General features: G+C 43.5%; 1 protein-coding gene across 1 annotated transcript; it reads right to left on the bottom strand.

Annotated features, from left to right (window-relative positions):
* Window positions 1–415: 415 nt before the first annotated feature.
* Window positions 416–20,176, bottom strand: LOC311118706 (cytochrome b5 reductase 4-like; the record flags this gene model as incomplete). Its single annotated transcript, XM_084193494.1, has 12 exons — window positions 19,707–20,176; window positions 19,220–19,373; window positions 14,509–14,609; window positions 14,235–14,319; window positions 14,103–14,141; window positions 13,857–13,968; window positions 13,668–13,725; window positions 13,400–13,493; window positions 1,405–1,437; window positions 1,128–1,250; window positions 721–861; window positions 416–612 (listed from the first exon to the last, which is right to left on the bottom strand). The coding sequence occupies exons 1-12, from the start codon at window positions 19,788–19,790 to the stop codon at window positions 416–418; spliced, it is 1,221 nt and encodes a 406-aa protein (XP_084049620.1). The 5' UTR covers window positions 19,791–20,176.
* Between the last annotated feature and the right edge of the window lie 1,216 nt (window positions 20,177–21,392).

The following is a 21,392-nucleotide window of genomic DNA, read 5'->3' as shown; positions in this document are numbered from 1 at the left end:
CTATATATTAATATTCCACTTACATATGAACACACAGCACATGAACACAGACATCGATTTACACACACAGAAACAAACGCACGCACGCACCCACACAACCCACTCACTAACAACCTTATATTTCTTTATTTTTTTAATTATTATTATTATCTATCCGGATGCCGTGTCACTTTACCCTGCCTTCATGTATATATCCACCTCAAGTTCCTTGATCTGGTACTGGTACTCCCTGTGTATAGCTCCATTCTTGTGTGTTTTATTTTATTCCTCTTGTGTTAGTCACTATTATTTTATTTATTTGTTATTTTAAACTCTGCATCGTTGTGGAAGGTTCGTAAGCAAGCATTTCACTGTAAAGTCTACATCAGTTGTATTCGGCGCAAGTGATAAATAAAATGTGATTTGATCAACCCACTTAGCTGTAACCGGGAGGGTTACTGGTGGCCTCAGACTTACCGATGTTGAGGTTGTTTAGGTGTGGAGTCAACACTCCATCTGGGTAGACTTTGATCATGAGGAAGACGTCAGTGGCTGCGGTCCCCTGTGTAGAGTCCTGTGTAGCTGGTACCAGTGTTTCCTCGACCGGCGTGTAGGGCTTCACCACCTCACTGTCTACACATGTAGGATAGCATAAGCACTAGCAATGGACCACATGGGCTGCTATGGGATTAGCGCTAGCCCAGATGTAGCATTAGCATGGATCTATAGGCTAGCCCTTACCTTGGATGAGGGCCTTGAGGTAGATGTGTTTCCCAACAGGCACGTGCATGAGCGTCCCTAGAGGGAGTTGTAACCGGAACACCCATGTGTCATGTGTGACCTCTGTCTTAGAAACTAACATACACTCCCTGTAGAAGATCGCTGCAGAGAGAGAGAGAGTGAATAACTGACATGTGATTTTGGTTAATATGGGAAAGTAATTCAATCAATTCAGAAGATAAGACAGATGGATAAACATCTCTTTGGATGTGTCTGAAATGGCATCCTGGCTCTTTCTTTCGTCTTTTCCCGATTCCTCACTTCCTCTCTCCTTGCCTCCTCCTCAAAACGCATTTTGAGAAGAAGGTGAGGAGTGAGGCCGTGAGGAATCAAGGAAAGACGTATTGGAAAAGAGCCCCTATTCATACCTCGATCTTTCTTCCTGAAAAGAGAATCATGGAATTCCAGTGGTTCACCAAGCTCCTCCCACTTTCCTTTGGCTGCTTTACGCATGCTGACCTGAATCTTCCCCACAGCACAGGCTGTCTGGACTGTACCAGCATAGAGAGAGAGAGAGAGAGAGAGAGAGAGAGGGGGAGGAGAGAAGGAGAAAGATGGGAAGGGGGAGGGAGGGAGTTGGAAAACGTTAACAGTTTGTCAGCTTTAGCTTATGAAAAGACATCAGATCATAAATGTTCTCCTTACCAGCAACGCTTCTCTCTACTTCTTGGGCTAGACCTGAAAAAGAGAGCCTCTTAGTGAGTTGTTTACCATAAATTAATATAATCAAATTAATCACAAGAAAAGTCCCCATTTTACAGAGAGATAGAGACAGAAAGAGAGAGAGAGAGAGAGACAGACAGAGGGGGATAGAGATAGAGCGATATAGAAAGTTTAATGGAAATGGGCACAGTGTTTATTTCCTCTGGTTGACACAGTTAATATTTCCATCCAACATTAATAAGCCAGTGGTAAACACTAGACACTAATGGTGTCAAGTCCTCTGGCAGGCTGGAACACAGATGGAAAAATAAGCTCTGAGGGAACTCAACAATATAATTAAAGCTGATAATGGACTAGAGCTGTGATGGTCATGGAATTTTGGATGACAATAATTGGCCAACCAAAATGACCATGGTCACCGTAATAACGGTTAGAATAACAAAAAATTATAATAATGGGAGAAAAAAAACTTTTTTTGTTTTCTCCTCCTCCTCTCCGCTCCTGACTGCATGTGCTGATGTGTGCAGCTGCAGGGAAGGGTCATTGCCTAGGCAACCGAAGACTAATTTGCTACAACACCGTGCATGTTTCAGCAAGGAGCAACAAAGTTTCATCACGTTGTTAAGAGTCCATGTTACAGCAGAAACAGACTCAACCACACAAATGCCCGGCCGTCCGGCTTCAGTCAGCTGTTCGTTCCACACAACAACAACATTTTAAAAATCCCCCAAATTCCCTTTAAAAAAAACAATCCAATCAAATTTTATTGGTCACATACACATATTTAGCAGATGTTATTGCGGGTGTAGCAAAATGCTTGTGTTCCTAGCTCCAACAGTGCAGTAGTATCTAACATTTCACAACAATACACAAATCTAAAAGTAAAATAATTGGAATTAAGAAATATCTAAATATTAGGACGAGCAATGTCGGAGTGGCATTGACTAGAATACAGTATATACATATGAGAGATGAGTAAAGCAGTATGTAAACATTATTAAAGTGACTAGTGTTCCATTATTAAAGTGGCCAGTGATTCCATGTCTATGTACAGTGCCCTCCACTATTATTGGCACCCCTGTTTAAGATGTGGTCGAGGACTTCCAATTTTTTTTTTAATCAATTAAATTTTAAGTATTAACATCAGGGGTGCCAATAATTGTGGGACACATGATTTCAAGTTTTTTTTTTTTCTAAATGTGTGATTTTTTTTTTTACCACCAAAGTAATGTACTTAAATAAAAGGTTGGATTTTTCTCTTTTTTTGCATTTGGGTTCTATGTTGTTAAAAAAAAAAAAATTTGGAAGTCCTCGACCACATCTTAAACAGGGGTGCCAATAATAGTGGAGGGCACTGTATAGGGCAGCAGCCTCTAAGGTGCAGGGTAGAGTAACTGGGTGGTAGCCAGCTAGTGATGGCTATTTAACAGTCTGATGGCCTTGAGATAGAAGCTGTTTTTCAGTCTCTCGGTCCCAGCTTTGATGCACCTGTACTGACCTCACCTTCTGGATGATGCGGGGTGAACAGGCCATGGCTCGGGTGGTTGATGTCCTTGAACTTTTTGGCCTTCCTGTGACATTGGGTAATGTAGGTGTCCTGGAGGGCAGGCAGTGTGCCCCCGGGGATGCGTTGGGCGACCGCACCACCCTCTGGAAAGCCCTGCGGTTGTGGGCGGTGCAGTTGCCGTACCAGGCGGTGATACAGCCCAACAGGATGCTCTCAATTGTGCATCTGTAAAAGTTTGTGGTCTTAGGGGCAAAACTGAATTTCTTCAGCCTCCTGAGGTTGAAGCGGCGCTGTTGCGCCTTCTTCACCACACTGTCTGTTTGGGTGGACCATTTCAGATTATCAGTGATGTGTACTTGAAGCTTTTCACCTTCTCCACTGCGGTCCCGTCGATGTGGATAGGGGCGTGTTCCCTCTGCTGTTTCCTGAAGTCCACGATCAGCTCCTTCGTTTTGTTAACGTTGAGGGAGAGGTTATTTTCCTGGCACCACGCCGCCAGGGCCCTCACCTCCTCCCTGTAGGCTGTATTGTCATTGTGGTAATCAGGCCTACTACTGTTGTGTCGTCTGCAAACTTGATGATTGAGCTAGAGGCGTGCATGGCCACGCAGTCATGGATGAACAGGGAGTACAGGAGGGGGCTGAGCACGCACCCTTGTGGGGCCCCTGTGTTGAAGATCAGCGGAGTGGAGGTGTTTTTTCCTACCTTCACCACCTGGGGGCGGCCCGTCAGGAAGTCCATGACCCAGTTGCACAGGGCGGGGTTCAGACCCAGGGCCCCCATCTTAATGATGAGCTTGGAGGGTATTATGGTGTTGAAGGCTGAGCTATAATAGTCTTTCATTCTGATGTAGCTATTCCTCTTGTCCAGATGGGATAGGGCAGTGCGATGGCATCGTCTGTGGATCTATTGGGGCGGTAGAGGTGATATGATCCTTAACTAGCCTCTCAAAGCACTTCATGATGACAGAAGTGAGTGCTACGGGGCGATAGTCATTTAGTTCAGTTACCTTTGCTTTCTTGGGTACAGGAACAATGGTGGACATCTTGAAGCAAGTGGGATAGGGAGAGATTGAATATGTCCGTAAACACTCCAGCCAGCTGGTCTGCACATGCTCTGAGGACACGGCTAGGGATGCCGTCTGGGCCGGCAGCCTTACGAGGGTTAACACGCTTAAATGTCTTACTCACGTCAGCCACAGAGAAAGAGAGCCCACAGTCCTTGGTAGCGGGCCGCGTCGGTGGAACTGTGTTATCCTCAAAGTGGGCTAAGAAGGTGTTTAGCTTGTCTGGGAGCAAGACGTCAGTGTCCGCGACGTGGCTGGTTTTCCCTTTGTAATCCGTGATTGTCTGTAGACCCTGCCACATTCATCTTGTGTCTGAGCCGTTGACTTGCGACTCCACTTTGTCTCTATACTGACGTTTTGCCTGTTTGATTGCCTTACGGAGGGAATAACTACACTGTTTGTATTCAACCATATTCCCAGTCACCTTGCCATGGTTAAATGCGGTAGTTCGCGCTTTCAGTTTTGCGCCAATGCTGCCATATATCCACGGTTTCTGGTTTGGGTAGGTTTTAATAGTCACCGTGGGAACAACATCCCCTATACACTTCTTGATGAACTCAGTCACCGTGTCCGTGTATACGTCAATGTTATTCTCAGAGGCTACCCAGAACATATCCCAGTCTGCATGATCAAAACAATAATGGATTCTGATTGGTCAGACCAGCGTTGAATAGACCTTAGCACGGATAGTTCCTGTTTGAGTTTCTGCCTATAGGAAGGGAGTAGCAAAATGGAGTCGTGATCTGATTTGCCGAAGGGAGGGCGGGGGAGGGCCTTGTAGACATCTCGAAAAGGCGAGAAGCAGTGGTCTAGTGTTTTTCCTAAGCGAGTACTACAGTCAATGTGTTGATAGAACTTCGGTAGCGTTTTCCTCAAATTTGCTTTGTTAAAATCCCCAGCTACAATAAATGCAGCCTTAGGATATGTGGTTTCCAGTTTGCATAAAGTCCAGTGTAGTTCCTTGAGGGCAGTCGTGGTATCGGCTTGAGGGGGAATATACACTGCTGTGACTATAACCTAAGAGAATTATCTTGGGAGGTAATACGGTCAGCATTTGATTGTGAGGTATTCTAGGTCGGGTGAACAAAAGGACTTGAGTTTCTGTAGGTTATCACAATCACACCATGAGTAGTTAATCATGAAACATACACCACCGCATTTCTTCTTCCCAGAGAGTTCTTTATTCCTGTCTGCGCGATGAACTGAGAACCCAGCTGGCTGTATGGACGGGGACAGTATATCCCGAGAGAGCCATGATTCCGTGAAACAGAGTATGTTACAGTTCCTGATGTCTCTCTGGAAGGAGATCCTCGCCCTAAGCTCGTCTACTTTATTGTCCAGAGACTGAACATTAGCGAGTAATATACTCGGAAGTGGTGGATGGTGTGCACGCCTCCTGAGTCGGACTAGAAGTCCACTCCGAATACCTCTTCTCCGATGGCGGCATCTTGGAGCAGCCTCTGGGATAAGTTCAATTGCCCTGGGGGGTACGAACAAAGGATCCAATTCATGAAAGTCGTATTCCTGGTCGTAATGCTGGTGAGTTACCGCCACTCTGATATCCACAATTTATTTCCGGCTGTATGTAATAACACAAAAAACTTTCTGGGCTAATAATGTAAGAAATAACACACAAAAAAACAAAATACTGCAAAGTTTCTTAGGAGCTAGAAACAGAGCTGCCATGTCTGTTGGCGCCATCTTACATCTTAAGGGGGTCTTCATCGGTTAAAGGGGAAAGGTAATTGTGCCAGCCCTAACTAGGGTCCAGGATAGGGACGTGACAAATGTAAAAAATGTCAACGTTTAAACTGCTATTTTTATTGTTTGAACCATAAGAAAAAATCATAAAACCATTCACAATGCAGATATAGTGCTGCATATGACCGCTAGGGGCCAATGCAGTTCAAACTACCGCATTCATGGCTACCCATAGACTGTAAAAAATATGGACGAAGCCATCGATGACTTCACCCCACTGTTTCCTATGAGAATGCTCAGTGGCTCATTTGAAGATTAGGAAGTGTAATTTCACTAAGTCACCATCTTGCTTCATGGAGGAGTTTTCGGAAACATTGCATGAGCAGTTTGAGCTACTCTAGGAAGTGACGTTGCAGGCTAGCTCAGTGCTGCCCCCTCTCATTAAGTATCTCAAGTTGAAGGTCGACCGAGGTATTGCAGGCTGCCATAAGCAACTAAATTATCCTTCTAACTTCGTCTGTGTGTGATTTTAAAGTGATCGGTTCAAGGACATACAACTGGTGAAATAGAAGCCATTTTTGGTACCATGATCATTTTCAGTGTTTTTTTGTAATATATCCACGAATATTGACCACAAAGATCGCCATTTCCCCATTCACTACAATGGGGGATCCTGTTTTCTGTAAACAATGCCTGTGGTATCGCGGTCGGCCGTTAACTTGAAATCCTCAATGCGAGGGGGCAGTTGTTCTCCCCTGTGGCTACCAGACAGCACTCACCTTACTGCAGCACCCACTCAGCAACGATGTTAGCTAATGCCGTATTTAGGTTCTCTGCTGTGTGCCTCTCCTCCATGTTCTCAGTGGTCAGTACATGGGACTTCATGTTAGGGCTGGGCGATATGGCCAAGATATCATATCACATTTTTGACGGTATGAAGGTATTTTATGTTTTTGAATCATAAAAGTTCTAAATATGCTTTTTGAGTAATTCATGACCCTAGGGTGGCAACACATCAATTATAAGTGGCGCAGTGGTCTAAGGCACTGCATCGCAGTGCTAGCTGTTCGAATCCAGGCTCTGTCGTAGCCGGCCGCAACCGGGAGACCCATGGGGCGGCGCACAATTGGCCCAGCGTCGTCCAGGTTAGGGGAGGGAATGGCCGGCAGGGATGTAGCTCAGTTGGTAGAGCATGGCATTTGCAACGCCAGGGTTGTGGGTTCGATTCCCACGTGGGGCCAGTATGACATTTAAAAAAAAAAAAATGTATGCACTCACTAACTGTAAGTTGCTCTGGATAAGAGCATCTGCTAAATGACTAAACATGTAAAATAAGTGATTTCAATGGGGCTTTCTCCATTCTGGCCTTTTTACAGCCCTCTAACCATTTGTACTATTATGTGTGTTTTTCCGCGTTATTTGTAATTTATTTTGTACATAATGTTTCTGCCATCGTATCTTATAACCAAAAAGAGCTTCTGGATATCAGGACAGCGATTACTCACCTCGTGTTGGACGAAGATTTTTTCTTCAACGAGGCGGCCGTGAAGGATATCACACAGACACCCGACAAGGCCCAAATCCCTGTCATTCGCGTGAGGAAGAGACGGAGATATCGTGGACGTAGATCGGGGTGCCTTGTAAGGATCCGACGGCGAGCGAGTAAACTGCCTCTTCCATCAATCCTATTAGCCAATCTTCAATCATTGGATAACAAATTGGATGACCTAAGATTACGATTATCCTACCAACGTGACATTAAAAACGGTAATATCCTATGTTTCACCGAGTCGTGGCTGAACGACGACAATGATAACATACAGCTAGCGGGCTATACGCTACATCGGCAGGATAGAACGGCCGACTCCGGTAAGACAAGGGGTGGCGGTCTGTGTATATTTGTAAACAACAGCTGGTGCACAAAATCAAATACTAAGGAAGTCTCGAGGTTTTGCTCGCCTGAGGTAGAGTATCTTATGATAAGCTGTAGACCACTCTATTTACCAAGAGAGTTTTCATCTATATTTTTCATAGCTGTCTATTTACCACCACAAACCAATGCTGGCATTAAGATTGCACTGAATGAGTTGTACAAGGCCATAAATGAACAGGAAAACGCTCATCCAGATGCAGCGCTCCTAGTGGCCGGGGACTTTAATGCAGGGAAACTTAAATCCGTTCTACCTAATTTCTACCAGCATGTTAAATGTGCAACCAGAGGAAAAAAAACTCTAGACCACCTTTACTCCACACACAGAGACGCATACAAAGCTCTCCCTCGCCCTCCATTTGGCAAATCTGACCATAACTCTATCCTCCTGATTCCTGCTTATAAGCAAAAACTAAAGCAAGAAGCACCAGTGACTCGGTTAATAAAAAAGTGGTCAGTGGGATTCTTCAGACAGCATTGAGGAGTACACCACATCAGTCACTGGCTTCATCAATAAGTGCATCGATGATGTCGTCCCCACAGTGACCGTACGTACATACCCCAACCAGAAGCCATGGATTACAGGAAACATCCGCACTGAGCTAAAGGGTAGAGCTGCCGCTTTCAAGGAACGGGACTCTAACCCGGACGCTTATAAGAAATCCCGCTATGCCCTCCGACGAACCATCAAACAGGCAAAGAGTCAATAAAGGACTAAGATTGAATCGTACTACACTGGCTCTGACGCTCGTCGGATGTGGCAGGGCTTGAAAACTATTACAGACTACAAAGGGAAGCACAGCCGCGAGCTGCCCAGTGACACAAGCCTACCAGACGAGCTAAACCACTTCTATGCTCGCTTCGAGGCAAGCAACACTGAAGCATGCATGAGAGCACCAGCTGTTCCGGATGACTATGTGATCACGCTCTCCGTAGCCGATGTGAGTAAGACTTTTAAGCAGGTCAACATTCACAAGGCCGCAGGGCCAGACGGATTACCAGGACGTGTACTCCGAGCATGTGCTGACCAACTGGCAAGTGTCTTCACTGACATTTTCAACATGTCCCTGACTGAGTCTGTAATACCAACATGTTTCAAGCAGACCACCATAGTCCCCGTGCCCAAGGACTCTAAGATAACCTGCCTAAATGACTACCGACCCGTAGCACTGACGTCTGTAGCCATGAAGTGCTTTGAAAGGCTGGTAATGGCTCACATCAACAGCATTATCGCAGAAACCCTAGACCCACTCCAATTTGCATACCGCCCCAACAGATCCACAGATGATGCAATCTCTATTGCACTCCACACTGCCCTTTCCCACCTGGACAAGAGAAACACCTACGTGAGAATGCTATTCATTGACTACAGCTCAGCATTCAACACCATAGTGCCCTCTAAGCTCATCACTAAGCTAAGGATCCTGGGACTAAACACCTCCCTCTGCAACTGGATCCTGGACTTCCTGACGGGCCGCCCCCAGGTGGTAAGGGTAGGTAACAACACATCTGCCACACTGATCCTCAACACGGGGGCCCCTCAGGGGTGCGTGCTCAGTCCCCTCCTGTACTCTCTGTTCACCCATGACTGCATGGCCAGGCACGACTCCAACACCATCATTAGGTTTGCCGACGACACAACAGTGGTAGGCCTGATCACCGACAACGATGAGACAGCCTATAGGGAGGAGGTCAGAGACCTGGCCGTGTGGTGCCAGGACAACAACCTCTCCCTCAACGTGACCAAGACAAAGGAGATGATTGTGGACTACAGGAAAAAAAAGAGGACTGAGCACGCCCCCATTCTCATCGACGGGGCTGTAGTGGAACAGGTTGAGAGCTTCAAGTTCCTTGGTGTCCACATCACCAATGAACTATCATGGTCCAAACACACCAAGACAGTCGTGAAGAGGGCACGACAAAGCCTATTCCCCCTCAGGAGACTGAAAAGATTTGGCATGGGTCCTCAGATCCTCAAAAAATTCTACAGCTGCACCATCGAGAGCATCCTGACTGGTTGCATCACCGCCTGGTATGGCAACTGCTTGGCCTCCGACCGCAAGGCACTACAGAGGGTAGTGCGTACGGCCCAGTACATCACTGGGGCCAAGCTTCCTGCCATCCAGGACCTCTATACCAGGTGGTGTCAGAGGAAGGCCCTCAAAATTGTCAAAGACTCCAGCCACCCTAGTCATAGACTGTTCTCCCTGCTACCGCACGGCAAGCGGTACCGGAGTGCCAAGTCTAGGTCCAAAAGACTTCTCAACAGCTTCTACCCCCAAGCCATTAGACTCCTGAACAGCTAATCATGACTACCCGGACTATTTGCACTGCCCCCCCCCCACCCCATCCTTTTTACGCTGCTGCTACTCTGTTAATTATTTATGCATAGTCACTTTAACTCTACCCACATGTACATATTACTTCAACTATCTCAACTAGCCGGTGCCCCCGCACAGGTACCCCCCTGTGTATATATAGCCTCCCTACTGTTATTTTATTTTACTTCTGCTCTTTTTTTCTCAACACTTTTTTTGTTGTTATTTTATTTTTTTTAAAATAAATGCACTGTTGGTTAAGGGCTGTAAGTAAGCATTTCACTGTAATGTCTGCACCTGTTGTATTCGGCGCATGTGACCAATAAAATCTGATTTGATTTGATTTGATTCAACCAAAAATAATGTTAAGCATTTTCATACATTTCTGCATTTCCTGCACTTTTGTTATCATTTCCACACCGTGCCATGCAAGGTTGCATGATATAGGCAAAATATATAGGCCTAGTTAATTGGTGAACTGTTGGAATCATGGAAATAGAATGATTATAGTTGGAATATAGTGGGCAGCACCTTGGATACATTGTTGTTTGACATGACAACGAATGAATAAGCCTGCCAGGGAGGAATTATTGACAGGGTAGGAACCACAGTGTTGGTCAGTGCTTCCAGGGGACCCAAATTAGATGTTAGATTACACATTTTCTTACAAGAAACACTGTTTTCACACCACTTCGATACAGCTACGACCAGAAGTGACTTTTTCGCAGCAGGTTAGGATAATTAATGCAGCAGGTTAGGAGACTAAGGTTAAGGTTAGGGAAAGGGTTAGGGTTAGTGAAATTGCCCTCCTAACCTGCAAAGAAAATCACATCCTACACCAGCACTGGTACCAAGTGATGGGGAAACAAAGCTAATTCCAGCCAATTGCTTGAGGCTTTGATCAACACAGTCTACACTAGTGGCACCTGCTGGTTAAAAGAATTTAGAGCAGCCAAATGATTATAGATGATGTGCAACGTAGCCTTTTTGTCTTTTACCAAACCAACCAGGTGGTTATTCAACAAAACAAAGTTTCGGATGTCATTAATCACCTGCTTCTGATAAAGTGATACAGGCATCCACACAGTGCTTCCAAGTGCACTACTTAGCAATTTCAACGCATGCCTTGGAGCTCCGGCATCAAACGTAACATTACTACTGGTGCCGGGCTGTATAGCGTTTGCTCTGACTCTTAGTAAATTTAGCAAGCTAGCTAACGTTAGCAATTAGCATTAGTGGTTAACACTATTTATTTTAGCCACAGCTTGCTAAGAAAATAAACTAGCAGACAGGTGTTTGCAGACAGTAAGATACACAAACTAATAGTGTAATTATAGAATGCTTGTGAAAAGCAGCATAGTTTTCAACAATATATTGCTGCTTCTACAGTGGCTTGCCTTACAACCTGTAATTAAAATGGATTTTTTGGGTGTTTGTATCATTTGATTTACACAACATGCCTACCACTTTGAAGATGCAAAATATTTTTTTTTGTGAAACAAACAAGAAATAAGACAAAAAAACAGAAAACATGAGCATGCATAACTATTCAACCCAACAAAGTCAATACTTTGTAGAGCCACCTTTTGCAGCAATTACAGCTGCAAGTCTCTTGGGGGTATGTCTCTATAAGCTTGGCACATCTAGCCACTGGGATTTTTGCCCATTCTTCAAGGAAAACTGCTCCAGCTCCTTCAAGTTGGATATGTTCCACTGGTGTACAACAACAGTCATACCACAGATTCTCAATTGGATTGAGGTCTGGGCTTTGACTAGGCCATTCCAAGACATTTAAATGTTTCCCCTTAAACCACTCAAATGTTGCTTTAGCAGTATGCTTAGGGTCATTGTCCTGCTGGAAGGTGAAACCCCGTCCCAGTCTCAAATCTCTGGAAGACTGAAACAGGTTTCCCTCAAGAATTTCCCTGTATTTAGCACCATCCATCATTCCTTCAATTCTGAACAGTTTCCCAGTCCCTGCCAATGAAAAACATTCCCACAGCATGAGGCTGCCACCACCATGCTTCACTGTGGGGATGGTGTTCACGGGGTGATGAGAGGTGTTGGGTTTGCGCCAGACATAGTGTTTTCCTTGATGGCCAAAAAGCTCAATTTTAGTCTCATCTGACCAGAGTACCTTCTTCCATATGTTTGGGGAGTCTCCCACATGCCTTTTGGCGAACAACAAACAAGTTTGCTTATTTTTTGTCTTTAAGCAATGGCTTTTTTCTGGCCACTCTTCGGTAAAGCCCAGCTCTGTGGAGTGTACGGCTTAAAGTGGTCCTATGGACAGATACTCAAATTGCCTCTCTGATTAATGCCCTCCTTGCCTGGTCCGTGAGTTTTGGTGTGCTGCCCTCTCTTGGCAGGTTTGTTGTGGTACCATATTCTTTCCATTTTTTAATAATGGATTTAATGGTGCTCTGTGGGATGTTCAAAGTTTCAGATATTTTTTAAAAACCCAACCCTAATCTGTACTTCTCCACAACTTTGTCCCTGACCTGTTTGGAGAGCTCCTTGGTCTTCATGGTGCCGCTTGCTTGGTGGTGCCCCTTGCTTAGTGGTGATGCAGACTCTGGGGCCTTTCAGAACAGGTGTATATATACTGAGATCATGTGACAGATCATGTGACACTTAAATAAAGTGTGCAATCTAACTAATTATGTGACTTCTGAAGGTAATTAGTTGCACCAGATCTTATTCAGGGGCTTCATAGCAAAGGAGGTGAATACATATGCACGCATCACTTTTCTGTTATTTTTTTTTGTTACTTTTTTTTTTAAACAAGTTACTTATTTCGTGTGAAGACTGAAGAGCCTGTCTAATGTCTGTTGTTGGGAGCCTGCACTGCTGCTGCCAGCAACGGCTTGGGTGTCAAGGTGCCTCCCTTTCAGATGGTTAAGCACTGCACCTGTACTGCCACTGTAGCTCAATTTCACCTCGGAAAGTTTGCGTTTCATCACCTTCTCATTTAACTTCTCAAAGTATTGCCATTACAGGACTTCGCTGCTGTCACTTCCCTGTCTCACTCTCTGCCATTTTTCCAACTGTTAACGACGAATGAAGTGCAGAGCGCTTTATATCCGTGGCAAATCATTTGAAAGATGCATTTCTCCTCCTACTAACTTTACAGCATTGTTTTGTTAGGTATTTCTTTCATCTAAAAATGTTCCCTTTATGATGATGATTGGGACCTGTTAGTGCTAAGTGTGATAACTGAACTGTGATTTACATTTTATGGGAGGAAATAAGAAAAATATATAATAATAAACATCGTTTTTCAGTTAACGATCCCAATTTCATTTAAACGTTCACACCCCTAGTACAGGATGGTTAGAAAGAATGAGAGAATGGCTGTAATAGATGGATAAAAGAAAGGAGATTGAAAGAGGCGGCTACGACAACTCATGTCAGAAAACAGTCACAATGTTGTATCAAAGGAAGCTGCGACTTACGTTGACACAGCATGTAGGACATTTTCCCCAGAAGAACTTCCACCCGTAGAACACCATCTTGCAGGTCAACTATGGTACAGCCAGAGCTGGGGAGCTGAGAGAGGATAAATGAGGAGAGAAAATAAGGGAGACGGGGGAAAGAGAAGAGAGAAAAGAGGGGGGGAGAGAGGTGAGGTTAAAGAACAACTACTGCCCGTTCTGGCTCATATTTCACTCAAACCTCATTTTAAAAATTGCCATTTAAAAATTGCAAAGTGGGGCTGTTTACCTTCCGTTTGGTGTAAACCACAATATTGACCGTGACATCAGTTTGAAACCAGTCATACCTAAAAAAAACAATATACAGATACAGTATGTTCATTACCTGCTCATATCCATCTATCATACTTCACATCATCCAGTCTGTGTCACCATTCTCAATATCATAACAGTTCCTCTTGTTGTTTTGAGAGCGTACCTGGGCCGGGCGTCTTTGGGTTGGGGTGGTGGCGGGGCGGCTGAGGAGGGTGAGGGAGGGGTGAGGAAAGCAGGAGGGAGCATGGAGGTGGGGGGAGGAGGAGGGGCTAGACCTGAGGAGAGGGAGACAAGATTAAGGACTCTGATTTCAGCCACACGTGATATAGAACACCCACACACAAATACAAGACAATACAGAACAATCACGTGTTTTGTTCACTATTCTTATTATTCGTTTGTACATTACCATTCAAATGAGTGATGCTGTCCTTTTTTACCGATTGAGCTGTGGAGACAAATTAGAAAGTCTCAAAAAACATCCTGCATGAAAGAGAAAATATGGTACATTAAAGTCCTGAGGGATTGTGTGTTACTGTACCTTTGAGAGCAGTGCTGGCCTTCACAGCCATCCTCCCTACCAGACACTCCTTTAGCATGGACTCATAGTTTACCCACCTGTGGACCTGCTCATATGGCCACAGATACAGGGACAAGGGCGGACAAGGGCAGACAGGGAGAATGTGAGCAAGAGAGCTTAGACAAGCACGGCATCATCACACACATCATGTGCTTTAATGTTTTGAACTTGTGTGTTTTAACATGTGAACTTGCACGGTTGTCCTTTAACTCGGGAAAGTCCAATGAGAGCTGACCTGGTCAAAAAGGTCTGTTCCGTCTATCCCAGCTGCCTTCATAAGTTCCTCTTCTCCTCCAGGGTGGTACTCCATGTAGGGGCTCACATTATAAACCATGCCTGAGACACACAGGAAATAATAGTATTTATTCACAAAATGCAACAAAAGAAAGAACAAAAACATATAAGCAATTCACAATAGAAAATGTTTTAAAGATCTGTATATTAGGGCTAACTCGTGTAGGAAATGACCAGCATTGGAGGGATGGTGGCTCCCAAAAGTCATCACCCAATAGCCTAACTGAAGTATAAGATGTACTGAAAGAGGTGTGACAAATTACTGAGTATACCAAACATTAGGAACACCTTCCTAATATTGAGTTGTAACATTTTACCCCCAGAACAGCCTCAATTTGTCAGGGCATGAACTCTACAACATGTCGAAAACGTTCCACAGGGATGCTGGGCCCATGTTGACTACAATGCTTCCCACAGTTGTGTCAAGTTGGATGGATATCCTTTGGGTGGTGGACAATTCTTGATACACACAGAAACTGTTGAGCGTGAAAAATCCAGCAGCGTTGCAGTTCTTGGCACAAACCGGTGCGCCTGGCACCTACTACCATACCCCGTTCAAAGGCACTTAAATATTTTGTCTTGCCCATTCACGCTCTGAATGGCACACATACACAATCCATGTCTCAACTTTCTCAAGGCTTAAAAATCCTTCTTTAACCGGTCTCCTCCCCTTCATCTACACTGATTGAAGTGGATTTAACAAGTGACATCAATAAGGGATCATAGACTGACCAGGTGAAAGCTATATCATGGAAAGAGCAGGTGTTCTTAATGTTTTGTATACTCAGTGTACAGTCAGTCTACAGGTATGTGGGCCCATTCACACCGACAAACATAACAGTGAATTCAGCCAATACATTCAAATAAATGGTTATGAATGATTAAACTATGATTGAACTATGCTTGAACAATGATTGAATTATATACATTGTAATGTATGGTATTGAGGGGGAGTTGACCCAGCCTCCAATGCTTTCTATAGAAAGCCTTCTCACAACATAAAGACACATACACTACTCAAAAATATTATCCCAACAAACACAACATTATCCTCCAAACACAAGCACATGGCCACGCTGTAGCCCAGTGAGTCACTGACCCTGAAAACAGACACAGTCCCAATGGAAACTGTATGAGAGGAGAAGGTATGTCTACCACAGGGAACCTTCATTTGTGTATACAATCGCCAATAACTGTCTTAAAGCCTACTGATATTAAATTGGTTAGGTAATGCCTTCATAACACATCCCTATGGGAGTGCTGATGAGTGTGATCAACAAATATAAAAACATGAATAATAATGATACATGACGATAATGGCATCAGCGTACGGTTGTGTAACTCCATATTTCTTCTCTACAACCTAATGCTGCTGTTGGGTGTTGTTATGTTGTTGTTTTAAGGACTGATTGTCAAATAAGTCATAAAAGGTTCCTGCTGTGTGCCATGCATCTGTGATGAGTTTGTGTGAGAGAGAGGTATAGGGAGGGAAGAAAGAAAGAGAGGTACACAGAGGGAGGGAAGGAGCGAGGGAGGGAGGGCGCCCCTGTTCCGCTGTGAATCAGAAGAAGTGCACAGAGACCTAGTCACAGCAAATTCAATTAAGCTTTATTGCTCAATGTCCTTAGACAAACGAACCCACTCCATGACTACCAATGAGTGCATTTCATCTCAATGACGCACATGGGGAAATGAGAGGATGAAATGTGCTAGATTCCTCACGAAAGTGATTCCTCACGAAACCCAGACAATAAAATAACATTATTTTGTAATCCATATACAGTGGGGGAAAAAAGTATTTATTCAGCCACCCATTGTGCAAGTTCTCCCACTTAAAAAGATGAGAGAGGCCTGTAATTTTCATCATAGGTACACGTCAACTATGACAGACAAAATGAGAAAAGAAATTCCAGAAAATCACATTGTAGGATTTTTAATGAATTTATTTGCAAATTATGGTGGAAAATAATTATTTGGTCAATAACAAAAGTTTCTCAATACTTTGTTATATACCCTTTGTTGGCAATGACACAGGTCAAACGTTTTCTGTAAGTCTTCACAAGGTTTTCACACACTGTTGCTGGTATTTTGGCCCATGCCTCCATGCAGATCTCCTCTAGAGCAGTGATGTTTTGGGGCTGTCGCTGGGCAACACAGACTTTCAACTCCCTCCAAAGATTTTCTATGGGGTTGAGATCTGGAGACTGGCTAGGCCACTCCAGGACCTTGAAATGCTTCTTACGAAGCCACTCCTTCGTTGCCCGGGCGGTGTGTTTGGGATCATTGTCATGCTGAAAGACCCAGCCACGTTTCATCTTCAATGCCCTTGCTGATGGAAGGAGGTTTTCACTCAAAATCTCACGATACATGGCCCCATTCATTCTTTCCTTTACACGGATCAGTCGTTCTGGTCCCTTTGCAGAAAAACAGCCCCAAAGCATGATGTTTCCACCCCCATGCTTCACAGTAGGTATGGTGTTCTTTGGATGCAACTCAGCATTCTTTGTCCTCCAAACACGACGAGTTGAGTTTTTACCAAAAAGTTCTATTTTGGTTTCATCTGACCATATGACATTCTCCCAATCCTCTTCTGGATCATCCAAATGCACTCTAGCAAACTTCAGACGGGCCTGGACATGTACTGGCTTAAGCAGGGGGACACGTCTGGCACTGCAGGATTTGAGTGCCTGGCGGCGTAGTGTGTTACTGATGGTAGGCTTTGTTACTTTGGTCCCAGCTCTCTGCAGGTCATTCACTAGGTCCCCCCGTGTGGTTCTGGGATTTTTGCTCACCGTTCTTGTGATCAATTTGACCCCACGGGGTGAGATCTTGTGTGGAGCCCCAGATCGAGGGAGATTATCAGTGGTCTTGTATGTCTTCCATTTCCTAATAATTGCACCCACAGTTGATTTATTCAAACCAAGCTGCTTACCTATTGCAGATTCAGTCTTCCCAGCCTGGTGCAGGTCTACAATTTTGTTTCTGGTGTCCTTTGACAGCTCTTTGGTCTTGGCCATAGTGGAGTTTGGAGTGTGACTGTTTGAGGTTGTGGACAGGTGTCTTTTATACTGATAACAAGTTCAAACAGGTGCCATTAATACAGGTAACGAGTGGAGGACAGAGGAGCCTCTTAAAGAAGGAGTTACAGGTCTGTGAGAGCCAGAAATCTTGCTTGTTTGTAGGTGACCAAATACTTATTTTCCACCATAATTTGCAAATAAATTCATTAAAAATCCTACAATGTGATTTTCTGGATTTTATTTTCTCAATTTGTCTGTCATAGTTGATGTGTACATATGATGAAAATTACAGGCCTCTCTCATCTTTTTAAATGGGAGAACTTGCACAATGGGTGGCTGACTAAATACTTTTTTCCCCCACTGTAATAGTCCTTTGGAGGAAGTATTCTTGACATACATTTGACATTTGTATTTAAAAGCATAATTGAGAATTGATTTATCAAAGTTGGCATATTATTACATTTTGGCCTAACTTAGGCCTCCTTTAAGACTCCATAGTGTTTCATCTGTAGGTGCTACAAAGCAAACATTGGTGTCATATGAAGCTATACTGCTTTCTCTGTAAAATGAGTAGTATTTTTATTTCAATAACTTTTTCTTTACATTAATTTATGAATATTGAAAAATATATAAAAATGATATCGAAATTGGCAAATGTTTTAATATATGGTTGAAGATAATATACTCTACAGGCTTAGCGAAGTTCCAGAGTGGGATCTCTGCTACTTTAAGAGTTATGATCCAATTCGTATGCATTAACAACAGAGTGAATGTGAAAATGGATTCAAAATGGTCACCCTCTGCTGGTGATTTGCAGGATGTGTAACAATACAAGTAGAAGGAGAGCTGTGATTGGTTACATTGCTGAACTATGCAAATATATGTGTTAAAAAAAGGGCAATAACTTTAAAACTAGCAGAGATCCCAGTCTGGAATTTGATTTGTCGGTAGAGTATATCATGTTCAATAATATATTGCATTTTTAAACATATTTTCTATATTCATGTGGTATGTTTCAATATTCATAAATTAATGTAAGAAATGTTTTTGTGAAATCAAAATACTACTCATATTACAGAGCAAGTGGTAAAGCTTTATATGAAACATTTTTACCTTTGTATTATAGCATCTACAGGTTAAACATTATTGGGTCTTAAAGGAAGCCTGGGTAAGGAAAAATGTAACAAATTTGCCACTATTTCTCAATTATGCTTTTAGATACAAATGTAAAACACAATCCTTCCTCGAAAGGACTATTCTATGGATTACATTTTGTGAAAATCCCCAAAATCATGGAATTTCGTTTGTCTGGGTTTCGTGAGGAATCACTCAATTAGGCCTACAGAAGGTGGAAAGAGGAGAGAATTGTGTACAGATAGTATGCAGCTATTGTGTATGTGTGTGTGTGTGTGTGTGTGTGTGTGTGTGTGTAGTATTCACATTTACTTTCCTGAACAATTTAAGTAATAGCCCAGTTTCGCCAACTCTAGCCCTGGAGAGGCATTGAGCCCTTGATTAGTTGAATCTGGTGTGTTAGTACTGAGCTTAAACAAAAACCTGCGAAACGCCAGGACCATTATTGTGTGTGTGTGTGTGTGTGTGTGTAAACAGTACAAGGCTAGCTTGTGTCACCTCGTATGCAGGTCCAGCAGTCGTCCCGTGTGTTGTGTTTCTGCAGCTCCTCCTCTGTGACGTCTATGAGTCTGCCTCTCAGCCCTGTCAGATCCCGGCCACTCTTAGCCACACGGATCCAGTCCATCAGACTGTGGCCAGGCTTCAATGCTACCTGAAACAAATGGAAGAGCAGCCCTCACAGTCAGCACATGTGGCATTATGATAACACAGCCTTACACTTACAGTACAGTAAAGAGTAAAGTGTTGGCAAGAGACAGGTCATTTTCTGCTTTCAAAGGGTGTGGCATGATGACAATCAATTTAGGGTTGACTAGGCAGACAGGGTCTTCTAACTCAATATAAAATTGGGCCACAGAACATTCATATAGTACGACCACAATAGTCTAACTCCCTGATGGGTCATCAACATCAACATTATGTAACAATGATATATAGGCATGACTCTCACACACAACAATCATGTCGTCAACTACCGGTACAGTACCTTGTTCCTGCCGGACTGACCGGCTGGAGCAACACGCTGCTGAGAGCTGGCTGCAGGGAACGACTGGGATGGGACGTTCAGCATCGCGACTCTTCGAAAGCAGGCCAAATTCCGGAGGAATCCTGTATAAGACGGGCCTTCGATTAACACGACAATAAAGGACCAACTCTTGTTTGTGAACCACTGTGAAATTATGTTTCCGTTGTGTCACAAGAAACACATTTCCCTGAAGTGACACTGGTTGAGTAATTTAGCTAACTAGCTAGCTACCTGACTGGCTAGCACCACGGAAGAGCAGATTCACAACAAAACGCCCAAATATGTCCATAATATCAGACGTATGAAATAACCGGTGAGCTAGATATCGACTGAACCAAATGACACTTCCAATGCATTGTTCGTAAGACAATATTTGACTATGTAAATAACACCTATTTGGAGTTGTGACTGTTAAAAACTACATTCCCACGATAGCTGCAGATGGTGTCGCAATATGATGACGATTTTGTCAAACCACTTAAAGTAAAACTATATCCAAAATACTTAGAGCGCCATCTAGTGTAAATATAAATCTCAACAGCCGCCCTGATACATTACAAAGCGCCCCCAAATTCAGAAAACTCATATTTATGTTTTTATAGGGTATATTTTTTGGCAATAGACAATTGAGTATTTGGAAATGCTAAATGAAAACATTGTAAAGTGGTTATCCCACTGGCTATAAGGTGAATGCACCAATTTGTAAGTCGCTCTGGATAAGAGCGTCTGCTAAATGACGTAAATGTAAATGTAAATGTAATAACTTAGAAAACGTAGCCTACCTGGTATGAAACCAGAGAAAAAAATGGTCACAATAGAAACATATTTCCCTCTTCCTCCATCTCCCTCCTCCTCGTCCTCCTCTGAATCTTCGTTGAAATGATTTGACATCCCAATATGATAATTGCCATAGGCCTACAGTTATTTTGTCACAATTCAGAAATGTGATTATCCCATGTATCACATGAGCCTTGTACGTACAAAGGCCTATTGCAGAACACAAGGTAAAAAGACGATTTGTATTTATGGCCAACCAACGTCAATGCAGGGATAACTCCACGTCAATACGTAATCTGATTAGTCAAATCTCACTAAGAGGATTCCTAGGTGGGAATAGTTTCTTCTTGACACGTGACTTAAAAATAAAAGTGCAGTGGATTATAGGTTAGGTGTGTGTCAGAAAATCAACTACATGGATAATAATCAATCTCAGATAAAAAATTGATTGTGGTAACCATGAGCGAGAGAGTTAATCTGGGAAAGAGGCCTGTGTTTTGATTCTCTTCCACAAGGTGTGAGCTGCTCCCATCACATAACAGCCTGATACAATCATTCACAGTGCGTTGTACTCAAAGCACATGTACTCTATTTCACCGTATTTAAAACTCATTATTTAATAATGTATATGATTTTTTGAGAACTGCTGAAACAGCTCCCTTTTCTGTTTTTCAAACACACACACACACACACACACACACACACACACACACACACACACACACACATTAGATGCGTGAGGGAGCTACTGAATGGCCAGTTGGGCAGTAATGGAGGGAAGCTAGTGCTGAGGAGAGCAACACCTGTACACAGCAGGGGTTCAGGAAGGATGGACATGGGATGGTTAACAGGCAGACTTGGCCAGGCCAA

The sequence above is a fragment of the Coregonus lavaretus genome, assembly GCF_964263955.1.
Source record: "Coregonus lavaretus genome assembly, contig: HAP1_SCAFFOLD_6826, whole genome shotgun sequence".
Taxonomy (NCBI): Eukaryota; Metazoa; Chordata; class Actinopteri; order Salmoniformes; family Salmonidae; genus Coregonus; species Coregonus lavaretus.
The sequence above is the reverse complement of the archived record's forward strand: the minus strand, read 5'-3'. Positions and strand labels throughout refer to the sequence as shown.